A 14349-nucleotide genomic window follows, 5' to 3' on the forward strand; every position below is an offset into this window, starting at 1 on the left:
AGTGAACTATTATGAAATTTCTTTCATTTTGTATCAATTTTCGAGGACGAAATTTTTTTTAAGGTGGGTAGAATGTAAGACCCAGAACTTTTGAAAAAGGGCTATCATGAGCTAATTTTAAATTCAATATTTCTGTAGCTTTAATTTCAAAATTTCTTTATTAAAGATAATTAAAGCAAGTTTTGATTAATTGAATTTGAATTAAATTAAGATTATTATCCAATTTTATAATTATTAAAATATTTTCTATATTTAAATTATAAAGTTGATAGTTATGAAATAATAAGAATTTTATATGATTTGGATTAAATAATTAATATTTTAAAATACTAATTCTGCTGTTTTGGAAAATAAAGAAATTAATTATATTATTTCTAATTCTTGGATTTGAACATTTTATTGAAAATAATTTATAAAATTGATGAACAAATAGTATTTTTATACACTATTATTGTTGGATTAAAATTTATTTTTAATTACTATATTATCCCTATTTTTATTTAAAATTATTAAAATGCCCCTAACCCTAATTAACACACATTTTTCTTTTATTCCAAATGAACCCTAGCTGCTACAGTTGCTTTCCTTTAGTAAACACATCAGGTAAAAGAAAAAAAGAAAGAAAGAAAGAAAGGAGGAACAGAGGGAAGGGAGAACGGAGAAGGAGAGGGAGAGAGGGACGAGTCAGCACCAATTGACCTTGCCGTCGCCGCCGAGATGCTCACCGCCGTCGCACATCCAAGGATAGAAACGAGAGATAGGGATCGAGAGAGCAAGCTGCGCCGCTGCCATCACGGTTGTCGTCGCTGACGCCCAACCGTCGCCGCCATTATCATTGTAAGACCCGGTCAATTAACGGCTAATTAACCCATAAATGAGAATTTATTCTAGAAATCCAAAAATGTTATTTTTATGGCTTAATATGATAGAGGAGATTGAGACGAGAATTTCGGTACCAATTTTATAGAAATCGGACCAAGATTGGACCGAACGGGCCTAACTGGACCAACCGGACCCAAAGTGGGCCCTTGGCCCAACTAAACTAAACCAAAACCCTAGTTTTCAGCACTCTCTCTCCTCATTTACTACACACACACGCTGAAAATAGTGGAGAGGAAGGGAAGAACACTCTCTCAAGTTCTCTCCCTTGGTTGATCTTCAAACCACCATAACTTTTGATCTAGAGCTCCGATTGCCGCTCCGTTTGCGGCCACGCGTTCACCGCGGAGAGCTCTACAAAACCCATACAATCAATCTTGAGGTAAGCTACGTTTTACTGTTCGAAATTTCAGCCCTTGATTTCGAGTTTCATGGGTGAAATGTTGAGATTTTGGGTTCTTTGATGTTATAGGACCCAACTCTCTTGAAGGAGAAAGTTAATCTTGTCTTCTTGGACCTTGGGTGTGGTAAGATTCTCAACTCTAGTGTGATTTGTTGTTCTATGATGTTTGGGTATTGAGATGTTGTGTATGGGTATGATGATTGTGGCTTAGGTTGTGTATATGTGAATATTGGAGCTTGATTGGTGATTTTGGAAAGCTTGGAAGAGGGTTTTGTGTGATAAAATCTGTTCTTGGAGGTGTTGATACCTTGAGAGCTTGTGGACAAGTGGTTTGGAAGTGCTCCGGTTGAGTTTGGGAAATCGGCTAAGGTATGGTTTCGGTTTCCCGTATCTAATATGTAATGTGGTAGGAAATACTTAGGCTAGAGGCCCTAAGATAGGCATTGAATTGTTGGTGTTGTTGAATGATTGAGATATATGATGTGTTCATATATGTGATTATGAATATTGATGCCTTGATTGTGTGATATATGAGAAATGCATGTTGTGATATATGCTTGATGGATGATTGAGGTTGAATTGATGGGTGGTACCATGTTGATGGTGAGTATGATGTTGATCATGTATAATGATGGTTGATTTGGAAATTGATATTATTGGAAATTGGGATGAGAAGGATGTATGACATGAGATTGTGTTTGTCCTTTAGCCATTGATTGAGAAGTGTTAAAATGGTTGGAGGTAGTTTTGGGAATTTTGGTAAAATGTCAATGTGTGAGTTGAGGATGGCTTGTTGTTGATTTTGGTACATTTTGAATGATTTCAAAGAAAATGGTTGAAATTGGCATGTTTTGATTGATTTTGAAAAGAGTTGAAAGTGGCTTGTTTTGAAAATGGCACTTTGTGGTTTTGAATGAAAATATGGTTTTTGGGCATACTTTGACGGGACATAACTTGGACTACGGATCTCTGATTTGCGCCAAATCTGTTTAGAAATGAAATTGGATCCGGGATGTCCATGCCGTTCGAAGAACGGGTGAAAATGATTTAAAATGAGAGAGTTATGACCGTCTGAAGATTGGGGGTTGAACCTGTGAATTCTGCAGCTTTTAACTTAGAAAATTTTTAGCAGAATGACCCCTCGCGCGTAGGCGCACTTGGCGCGTATGCGCCGTTCTTCGAGAAAGCATCATCCACGCGTGCGCGTGGTGTGCGCGAGCGCGTCGATGCGCTGTATCGAATGCCCAGCCATTTTCCAGAGAGTTGTGCCAGAGTTGTGCCAGTTTTGTTCCTGGGGCACAATGTATTCGCGCGTATGCGTGGCTGACGCTTGCGCGTCGTTTGGCTAATTTTCAACCTGCGCGTTCGCGCGTATGACGCTTGCGCGTCGATGAGTTATAAGGCCATCCGCGCGTGCGCGTGGAGTGCGCGTACGCGTGGCCCTGTTTTCATCCCAAAGTTGATTTTTGAGTTTTAAAAGCCAAATTTCATACTTCTAAGCCTCCGATCTCACCACTTATGTCTTAAATCATTATGATATGCCTAGCATGAGAAAAAGGGCTAGTGAATGTGGTAACTTGTGAGTGAAGCAAGGGAAAAATGAATGATCATTGAGGATCATAGATAATTATGTGAGATGCGGAGGATGGCAGTGGAAGTGCTTGTTATGCCATGGACCGAAGGGCCATAATTGTTAATGAATTGGCTGGTTATGGATTTAACCGTGAGCCGGATGGCTGGATTATGCCGTGTGACGGCGGAGCCATGTTTATGGCTAAGTATAAATGCATATATGCTGTTGAATGAATTGTGAATGTTTGCACTTCTACCATCGGAGATGAGGGTTTCCCTGGGTAGTAGCAGTGGCTAGCCACCACGTGCTCCAGGTTGAGACTCGAAACTCTATTAACCCAATGTTGTAAGTGTGGCCGGGCACTGTGAAAGGCCCGGATGAGCTCGCCCCCGTAAATATTCACCAGTGATGGTGATGGATAAATATTCACCAGTGAGGGTGATGGATATGGATTATGATTATGATCAAGTTTATGACGAGTATAACTCGAGTTGGGGATGCACGACAGAGGGACAATCCAATGGTTAGCTACCAGGACTTGTCGGGTTGGCTCTATAACCGACAGATGATATCATCAGCCACTAGGGACAGGCATGCATCATAAGCATACTACATGAATTGTTTGAGATTGCCTATTTGACTGCATATTACTTGCTATTTGCCTAAATGCCTTATCTGTTCCTATTTGTAAATCTCTTGTCTGATATAACTGTGTTTGCTATATTATACTCCTGCTGGTGGTTGGGAGGTCTGAAGGAATTGGAAAGGGAAGTATTAGTTAGACTGAAGAATCTTTAGTCAGTTGCCACTTACGGTTTAGCTTGTTTATAAGCTTTGATATTATCTGGAGGAAGTTCTAGGATTGCCTTCGGCTTTCCTCTATTATTATGTATTATATATGTGGAAGCTGTTACCGTACTGGGGACCTCTGGTTCTCACCCATGCGGATTTTGTGGTTTTCAGATGCAGGACGCGAGGCTTCTCGTTGAGGCATGCTGGAGACTTTTGGATTTAGCGAAGATCCTTTGTTCTCGGGACTCTATTTTGATCTATATATCTTGTTTAGATACTTTTATCTCCATTAAATAATACAAACTGTGATGACTCCTTCTAGAGGGGATTTTGGAGATTAGATTTCTGTATCTGTGTCCCTTTGGGTTTCCTTTGGGGTTTTTCTTATTTTATCATATGTATATATTGCTATGCTCGGACCGGTTATCTTTGCAACTGGGTTTTGAGTCTTGATATTCCCGTTTTTGACACTCTTTATATATATGATCTTGCGTTAGCTTATCCTTTGCTCGTTGCGTTACCGATCGGAGTGTTGCGCGTTCGAGTTACGGTTTTTGTTTACCCCTTTTTCTAAAAAGGCTCCTAGTTAATATCAATCATTCATACTACTATACGTACTAAATTTTTGTTTTAGAGGTCGTAATACCTTGCCATCTCTGAATTATGACTTAAGCATAAGACTCTGTATGGTAGGGTGTTACAATCGTCGCGAAGGAAGGAGCCCGAGGAGAGAGAGATTGTGTCGCCGCCGCTGGAGGAGCTGTCAACAATGCGTCGCCGTTGCTAGAGGAGCTTCGTGCATCGCCGTCGCTCCCTGGCGCCACCAAAGGAAGCCGCCGTCGTTCGTGCCTCCCGCCGCCGCCAAATGCGTCGCCATCGTGCCTTGCCTCGCCACCGTCGACCTCGTCACAGTTCACTGCCGCCGGAGCTCATGTCACAACTGATTGAGCACCACGAAGAACAGAAAGCGCGCTCGATGAGTAAGAAGAGATGGAGGCTGGGTTTTTGTCACTGTATTACTCCATTTCTACCTCTACCGTGCGCTGTTGAAGCTGTCGGAGCCTCTGCCATCATTGGAGTTGCTGTTTAGTTGATGCCGCTGCCTGGGTCACCACGGTACAAGCGGCCGTTGATGGAGTTATTCTATTCAGTGATTTCTGTGAGTTTCGACATTGAGGTAAGGGTTTTAATTGTGGTTTCTGTCCTTTTTGGATTCCGAGAAGATTTTGATGCTGCGTGGTTATTATAGTTGATCCACCGGAGCTTCTGGCCGCTATCGGAGCTACTGCCAGGTCAGTTTAGGATTGCGGCTCGTCCGTTCTGCTGTTATCGTAAGTGTATTTTATTTTGATCTCTTGGTTTTGGTTTTCCATTTTCAATTATTGAGAATTTTGCGATGTTAATATCTCTGGGTTGAGTTTCAGAAATTGTATGATTAAAATAAGAGTCAATGCGGTGTCATCTTGCTTCGTTTCTCGCGGTGAGACTATTCGGTTCCGTTCCTTTTTACCGCAATACTTTATTGACAATTATGTTGTAATTTCGTTTAAAATCCATTTTGCGTTAATTCCAATTTACGTCAGATAAGTCGTCGTTGCTGTGAAACTTGATTGTCGTTATTGATATTGCCTGGAATCATTGAGGTTGCTGCCATGAGTTAGGAATAGAAAGAGGACTCTTGACGCGTTAACTTTAAAGGGGTCGACTTTGAGGTAAGGGCTTTTCTAAAAAGCTATTTTTTTTATCTGGAATTATTATAAATGGATACTGGTGTGAGAATTATATACTTTTAGTGATTGTACCAGTCTTATGTATTGTTTGGCTACTTTGAATGAATATGATTATATGTTTTGATTAGATTATTGTTTGGTTTTGATAAATGAATTGTTGCTGAACTGTTTCTTTAAAGTTTTGGAAATGAGTTTAATTGGTTTCAAGAAGGAACCTGAAAGTCGTTTTAATTCAAATGGACTGGTTCTGTTTCAAGTGAATTGGTTTTGGATTGGGTTGGGACTTGTGACTATATATGATTCGGTTTTATAATAAATTTAGTTTTTATTTAATTGAACCAAGATTCTATGATTTTAAGAGTTTTAATGAATCTTTGGGAAAATGAGATAGGTTGTCCTCCCCTAAAGTCTTGAGATTCCGCTGAGAAATTTTCTATTACCAAATTCTGTTTTAGGATGATTAATTTTTGAATCTTTTAGAAGAGGCTTTTAATTTTGCCGAGTTGTTGAATCTTTGGAAGTTTTAGAAGGATGTTGCGGAAATGTGATTGGTTTTGAAAGAGGAAATCTCTTTTGAGAAAGATGGCTTATAAGCTAGAAGTGATTTGAGAAATGCGGTTTTTAAAGTTAAGGCTGGAAAGAATTGATTTTGATTTCAAAGTAAAGTGATTTGAGAAAAAAGGCGATTTATGACTTGAATGACGATTATATGTTTGATGATGTTGGATGGTCGAAGTGCTATTATGTTATGAGCCGAAATGGCCGTATATGATAATGAATTATGGATGATTGTGGAATATGTTATGAGCCGGATGGCTGAGTATGAATATGGATTTTTATTGATTTGATAAAGTGATTGTTGTACTTCACCTATCTGAGATACGAGTTTCCCTGGGTGAAAGCAGTGGCTAGCCACCACGTGCTCCAAGTGGAGACTCGATACTCTGCTGACCTTATGTCGTAAGTGTGGCCGGACACTGTGAAAGTTCCGAATGAGCTTGCCCCCGTGAATATATACTAGTGAGGGTGTTGGATGTGAATTATGATTATGATTGTGAATAACTCGAGTTGGGGATGCACGACAGAGGGACAGTCCAATGGTTAACTACCAAGACTTGTTGGGTTAGCTTTATAACCGACAGATGAGACTCATCAGCCACTAGGACAGACATTCATCATTTGCATCTATGTGACATTGTTTGGGTGTGCATATTGTACTTGGTTTGCCTATGTGATTAATTGTGTTTAATTGCTAATTGCTCTACTTGATGTAACTGCTTGTTTGTGCTTGAGCCTCCTACTTGTGTTTGCGACTGAAACTCTGTTGGATTGTGGTGGTTTGGCTGCTATTTAGATTGTTTGGGCCTAGGGCCGTGGTTGATTTTGAGATGGGACGATGGTTGGTTTTGGTTTTGTGTTTCTGGTTTTAAAAAGTATGAAAAACTAATCTGGTTCAGCATAGATAAACCTTTTGAAAGGCTTTTGAATTTTAAGAAATGAACAGTTTTCTCTTTTAGAAAAGATTTCAGATTTTTTTTATATAGTAAACTTTTGCTTTTAAAAAGATGCATAAGGTGATTATTAATCACTGTAACGATTTTATCTCGCGTATCCTATTATAGTAATTCTGCAACCTTATAGTGAGAACTCTTTCGAAGATGATGCTCTCACTCCCCTACAGATCTTTTCTTTTTCAGGTTACGGACGACGAAGTTGGAAGATATTATTTCTTTTCTGTTAGACGATATTTTTGTATTGTTTTAGTATTTATGTTTCCCTCGCCTTTAATTTTGCAAGTCTTGTAAGAGGGATAGGATTTTGATATGAGATGTTTGTAAATTAATATGTATGTGTATATATAAGTATTTCCTGTGAGTATTGTAACTTATATTGTAAGTCTGAATGTATGTTTTTGAAAAATTCGGTTCAAGTTTTAAACAGGTTCATATTTTAGTATTAAATAGTATAAGAGTCGTCGTAATACACGAGCTATCAGAGTGGCGCAGCCAAAAGCATGACTTTGTGATCGTTAAGGTGTTACAAGTACCATTTTATTAGCGCTAAAATCTTTTAAATACCAATTTAGTATTTACCTTTTTTTATTACGATCATTGATATATGCTTTAAAATTATTTTTTAAAAAATGGTGGTGCCCAGCTGATTTGGCAGTAATATAAATATACATATACTAGTGCTTTTTCCTTAATTTTTATGGAATGGTAAGTTTTTTGAAATAAGTTGTAATTTAATATTTAAAATTTATTATAAAATAAACAAATTTAATAATGTTTAACGTTTTTGTAATAAATATCAAAGGTTTTATTAAATTTGTTCAATTACTCGGGGTCGGACGAATGGAGAGGTACTCCAAGTAAAGAGGTGGGAACCAGCTTGGATCTGAGTCTGTGTGCCAGACGCGTGAGCAAACGACCTGCAAAATTTAACCATACAATCCATCATCCAAAGATAAAAAAAAAATATTTTCACATAAAAACAATTAAAATTTTCATTATAGTATCCACCTATTTTATATTCTCTCATTTTCAAACAGTGTCCTATATATTAATACATGAGCCACCTTACACAGCCACATTTACTAGGCTTTGTGTACTTTGTGCATAGAAGATGTAACAACTAATTCATTAACACGTTTAACTTTATTTTTAACCTATTTAAGTTTAAATTAGTACATGTATAGTAGGTACATTATAATTATGGAAATATATTTTAGGTTTCAAATCTCAAAAAGAGGGAATTCAACGAGGCCAAGAAACTACAGTTAGGGATGTTTTGAAATTTCTATGTGCGGCTACTTGAGACTAGTGGGTCTGTATAATGACAAAACATGTATACGTACTATGTGCTTTAATCATAATAATTTAGGGTAATACGACTAAAATCTTTCTTTTCCAAAGGCTTTTAACATTGATATATGTAATCATTATATTATTAAACATGCATATACTACTGAATAAAAAAAAAATCCATTATACATCAAATCAAATCAAATATAAGGACGAGAGAAGGGAGGAAAAGTCTATTTTACCCCTGATTTTTGCGCTTCTCCAGAGCGATTATTTTTTTGTGTCTCTTACTTCCCTTTCTTTTCCACTCATTTCCTCTGTTTCCAAACTACGTCTGCACTGCATTTTCTATTCCCTCTCGCGTTTCCTGAATTTGCTTGCATTGGCCTACTGCCTGCGATCGTCCTCCTTCCCGCCCTCGTACTTCTTCCTTGCAAACTACTTTTCTGGTAAGTATATTTTTCTTCTGCCAGATCTTTTCGTTTTCATTTTTTCCAGATTAGGTACTTGTCATTGCTCCTGCTTCTTGTTCGTTGAGTAGGGCTTAGATCTGTGTGTTTTCAGGCTGTCATTAGCTAGATTTTTAGAGGGGGGTTACCATCTAAGTTCCTGGTAGTTTAGGCTTCATTTTAAAAGTAGATAAGCTTTGGGTTAACTGCGAATAGGTAGATTGTAGATTCTCGTATTAGTGCCGGTCTCCCGACCTCCTAGACTGACTTTGAGTGGTGCCTCCACTATAGGTATGGCCCAGCGTCTTGTCATGAAGGCTCCCGGCGCGAGGGTGCAGCTGTACGACCGGTATGCTTGGGTGACTTCAAATGTGAAGGAATCCCCCAACCAAATGACCTTAGAGGAACTTGACGAGTTTCGGCAAGCCGACTACCTCTGCGGAGGGGTGATGAGGAAGACAATTACTAGGTTTTCATCCCCGCCGCTAACAAACGGATATTCCAACTGAATCTACACTCTCCCCGGGTCCCCTATTGGATCTGGTTTTATAAGGCGATGTTCACCCAGCTGGGAGTTCGTATCCCCTTTTCTCCTTTTCAAATGGCGCTACTCAACCGATGTGATGTGGTGCCGTCTCAGTTACATCCGAACAGCTGGACTTCTATCCGCTGTTTCGAAATGGTATGTGAGTATTTAGAGCTGACGGCCTCCGTCGAGGTGTTTCTCTTCCTTTTTACCCTGACGAATCCTTCTAAAGAGGGGAAGGCCAAAAAAGGCTTTATGTCTTTCCGGTCTGTCCTAGGTCGGAGGATCTTTGGCCTATTTGAGGATTCGTACCATGGTTTCAAGGATAAATACTTTAAGGTCTGTCCGGCTGAGGGTCGGCATCCTTTTTGGTTGACATTGGAGGGAGAACGCCGCATCCCGACCTATTGGAGTTTCGGGGCGGGAGCCAACACCTTTACCAAGGTCACATACAAGGGGTTGTCTCCTGAGAACAAAAGGGTTGCCGACGTGTTGTTGGCCATTTTTGGGAGAAATCACGTTAATCCCCATCTCCTCATGGGTGATCCGGACATGGCTAGGAATTATATATGTGAGTAGTTGTTTAGTAGTGCACCCGTTCTTGATATTACTCCTGTTTATTCAACCGGTTTGACGACTAACTAGCTTCCTTGTTTTGTTTCAGTATCGATTGCTGGCGAGAAAGTTGTACTTGATGCTCTGTTCAATACCTTCCTTGCTGGCGATAGCGATGCCGACTCTGCTACCTAAGATCAGGAGTTACCTCCCGACAATGCCGTCGAGGCCGAAGCTCAATCCCAACCCACCCAGGGTGAGGTGATCGGGACTAGTGGTGGTCCGGGTCCCCAACCAGAGGTCGAGGTCGAGGCAGAGGATGAAGAGGTGATTGTCCTTAACAATCCGAGGAAGAGGAAACCATCTTCTAGCCCCGAGGGAGTTCTTACGGTGATGGAGAAGAACTTCGATGCCAGGAACTTTATTGATTCCCAGCTGCTCCCCGGCACGGAGGACTTCTTCCATGGTGGGGATCTCTCTTCGCAGGCCAGGTGGATGTACCGTGCCCTGCTCCGGGGAGCCGCCATAGCGAGGAAAGCGGAATCCACCCTGGCAGGGGCGCGGTCATTGGAGAACATGCTCGAGTCCTCCGTCCAAGCTAATAATAAATATAAGGTTGAAGTCCAGTCGCTTCGGGAGCAGCTAGCTAATGCTGAGGAGAAGGTCAAGACCTCCGATGCTGCCGTGGCACGGCTTACCGAGCGGGAGCTCACTTTGGAGGTTCAGCTCAACGCTGCTCAAGGCCGGGTGAAAGAGCTCGAGAAAGAACACGACGAAGCTCTCTCGTCGGTAACCACGGCCAAGAACGAGGCAGCTGATTTAAAAAAGAAGTACAAAGAGACCGTAAGGCAAGGTAAAAATGCCATCTTGATGACTGAGGAGGCCCTCAAAGCTCAAATGAAGCTGTTGGCTCCCGACTTTGACACCTCCGCAGTTAGCATTTTCAAGACCATCGAGGATGGCAAAATTGTTGATATGCCGAAGAAATGATGTGATCTTGCTTTTGTACTTTGATTTTTTGTAATACGTAGATCTTTGAATGCTATGTTTTAGTAAACTTGATTGATGTTTTGGCGAATATGTAACAAATTGCTCGTCCACTGTTTTGTCAGTAAATTCTTTGTTCGCTGTTTCTTACCATTTTGCTGGTAGTTAGCTATTTGCTTATGCTTGCTTACTTTTTCGTCGGGTAGTTACTGAACCGGATCGTGGATTTTAACATTTTGGTAGCCAGTTATTGTGGCGTTCGTTCTTAGTGGCTCGCAGGGTGATCAGTCCCGAGGTACCGTGTTGTTCTGTTGTTGATCACTTGGAAAAGTAAATTTGGTTAATTTGAGTAATTTTTGAAAGCGAAAAAATGAGATGACGAACTTCAAGTAAAACTAATTGGAAATAAACAACTAGTGGCAAGTAATATGAATATAAAGTAATGGCAAATAAGTAACAAAGGGCAAATAATCCAACATAAAGCAATACAGGTCTTACTCAACTGGTTGAACCAGTAGAATGCTTGCTCGCCTAGTGTGCCTCGGCTGCTAGGGATAGAATCTCCTTAAGTTACTCACGTTCCAAGTTCTTTGGACTTCCCTGCCATCCAGTCGTTCCAGTTTGTAGGCATCGTTGCCGAGCACTTCCTTCACCCTGTATGGGCCTTCCCAATTTGCTGCCAGCTTTCCTTCCCCTGGTGTCGGGAGTCCAACATCGTTACGTTGTAGGACCAGGTCGTTCTGCTCAAACTCTCTCTTGAGTACTTTGGCATTGTAACGCAGGGCCATTCTTTGTTTCAACACTGTCTCCGATAAGTGGGCCATCTCCCTAGCTTCATCCACCAAGTCCTTTTCTACGGCCTCTTCGACTCCTCCCAGAAGTAGTCGTGGGCTCGGTTCACCGATCTCCATGAGTATTATTGCATCTACCCCATAGGTGAGCCGGAAGGGAGTCTCCCCGATACACGATTGCTGAGTTGTGCGATAGGACCAGAGGACCGATGCTAACTCGTCTGCCCATGCCGCCTTTTTCTGGTCAAGCCGCTTTTTGAGGCCTTGCAAGATGACCTTATTCACAGCCTCGACTTGGCCGTTCATTTGGGGTGTTCAACTGATGAGAACTTTTGCCTTATGCCCAAGCCGACGAGAAACTCTCTGAATTTCTTATCAGCAAACTGTATCCCGTTATCCGAGATAACGACCTCTGGGACTCCAAACCTGGCTATTACTTGCCTCCACATAAACTTCTGACAATTAGCCGAGGATTTGCTGGCCAATGGCTCGGCCTCTATCCACTTGGTATAATAATCGATGGCGACTATTAGGTACTTGACCTGCCCTGGTTCGACCGGGAAAGGTCCTAATAGATCGATTTCCCATTGTGAGAATGGTCGGGAGGCCATTAGTAGGCTTAGTTCAGCCGCTGGAGCTTTGTGAAAGTTGGCGTTCTCTTGGCATCTTTTGCACCTTTTCACGAATTCCTTGGAATCTGCCATCATTGAGGGCCAGCAATAACCGGCCCTGACGAGCTTTCAGGCTAAGGCCTTCCCCCCAATGTGGTGGCCGCAACATCCCTCGTGGACTTTCCTAAGCACATAGTCCGTTTGGTCAGGACGCATGCACTTCAATAGGGTTTGTTTAAGCCCTTTATTAAACAACTGGCCCTGTATTATGGTATACTTGGCCGCTTCTCTTCTTAGCGCCTTTGTCGTCTTGTCGTCATCGGGGAGTTTGCCTTTTTTCAAGAAATCCATGATTGAGTCCACCCAGGAGGGGGGTTCGGCTGCCCGTGATACGTGTACAGTCACGATTGGTTCTTTCACTAGACCCTAAATAAGAGAGTGGTTCCCTGTTCCTGGCTTCGTGCTTGCCAGCTTTGACAAGAGGTCAGCCCGGGTGTTCCTTTCTCTCGGAACACGCTGCACCGTGATCTCGTCAAACTCCTCGCTTAGCTTTTTGACCCTCTCCAAATATTTCTGCAATAGTGAGTCTCTGGCTTGGTACGTTCCATTAATCTGTGATGTGACGACCTGAGAGTCGCTACATACCTCTACTCTAATGGCTCCGACCTCCCTTGCCAAGACTAGGCCTGCTTGATTGTTGGACACCGGGAATTCAAACTTGACTGATTGCTCATACACGACTCCGGTCAGACTTTCCAGGATGATCCCCGCTCCCCCGAACGTTTGGTTGGAGGCTCCGTCCACATGGAGCTTCCACCGTGTGCTCGGCGTCTTGGGAAGGCTCCCCGTTACTTCTACCAGGAAGTCAGCCATGGCTTGGGCCTTAATCGCATGCCTGGGTTTGTATTGCAAGTTGTCCACATGGAGCTTCCACCGTGTGCTCGGCGTCTTGGGAAGGCTCTCCGTTACTTCTACCAGGAAGTCAGCCATGGCTTGGGCCTTAATCGCATGCCTGGGTTTGTATTGCAAGTTGTACTGGGATAGTTTGATTACCCAAGTCATCATCCTACCCGCCAGATCGGGTTTCTAGAGTACTTGGAGAATTGCCTGGTCCGTCCTGATGATTATCTGGTGTCCTTGGAAGTACCGTCGCAGCCTGCGGGAGGAGGTCAGGAGTGCATATGCTAGCTTCTCCAACTTGCTGCATCTTAGCTCCGCCCCTTGTAGCACTTTACTTACGAAAAAGATCAGTTGCTGGATCTTCCCCTCTTCTCGCACCAAGACTGTTGCCAACGCCTCATCGGTTATTGCTTAGTAGAGATACAGTACTTCTCCGTTCTTAGGCTTCCCGAGGACAGGCGGTGCCGAGATTATCTCCTTGAAGTGTTTGAAGGATTCTTCACACGCCGGAGTCCATTCGAACGCTATCCCCTTTTTCATCAAGTTGAAGAATGGCAGAGCTTTAGCAGCTGACGCACCGAGGAAGCGTAATAGTGCGGTGAGTCTTCCTGCCAACCTCTGGACGTCTTTTATGTATCCCGGGCTTTTCATTTGTAGGATTGCTTCACATTTCTCTGGGATGGCCTCCACTCCTCTTTGGGTTATCATAAACCCCAAAAATTTTCCAGCTTCCATGGCGAAGGCGCACTTGAGTGGATTAAGCCTCATGTCGTGTCGCCGGAGAGAAGCGAACACGTTCTCTAGGTCACCTATGAGGTCCTCAGCCTTGGTGGTTTTTACCAGAACGTCGTCTACGTACACTTTCACCGTCTTGCCGATAAGATCGTTGAATATCTTGTTCATCAGCCTTTGGTACGTAGCTCTTGCGTTCTTTAGTCCTAACGGCATCACCTTGTAGCAGTACGTCCCTTCTAGCGTGATAAACGCCGTCTTCTCTTCGTCTGGCTGGTGCATCGGTATCTGGTTGTAGCCAGAATATGCGTCCATGAAACACAGATACCGGTATCCTGCCGCCGCGTCGACAAGAGCATCAATATTGGGGAGGGGGAAGGAGTCCTTGGGGCATGTCTTGTTGAGGTCAGAGTAATCCACGCACATTCTCCATTTTCCACTGGGCTTTTTAACCAGAACTACATTCGACAGCCAAGTCGAGTAGTCGAGTTCCCGGATGAACCCCGCTTCTAGCAGGCTGGCCGTTTGTCTGGCCACCTCTTCAGCCCTCTCCCGGGACATTTTTCTTCTTCTTTGTGCTATCAGCTTGGCTTCTGCTCTCACAGCTAGGTGGTGTA

At 42.4% G+C, this 14349-nt stretch overlaps 1 protein-coding gene across 1 annotated transcript; it reads right to left on the minus strand.

Annotated features, from left to right (window-relative positions):
- Positions 1–11246: 11246 nt before the first annotated feature.
- LOC148550839 (uncharacterized) lies at positions 11247–11795 on the minus strand. The gene has a single exon (XM_088494634.1). The coding sequence runs from the start codon at positions 11793–11795 to the stop codon at positions 11247–11249; it is 549 nt and encodes a 182-aa protein (XP_088350760.1).
- Positions 11796–14349: the final 2554 nt, after the last annotated feature.

The sequence above is a fragment of the Arachis ipaensis genome, chromosome B7 (assembly GCF_059453495.1).
Source record: "Arachis ipaensis isolate K30076 ecotype BB chromosome B7, ASM5945349v1, whole genome shotgun sequence".
Lineage (NCBI taxonomy): Eukaryota > Viridiplantae > Streptophyta > Magnoliopsida > Fabales > Fabaceae > Arachis > Arachis ipaensis.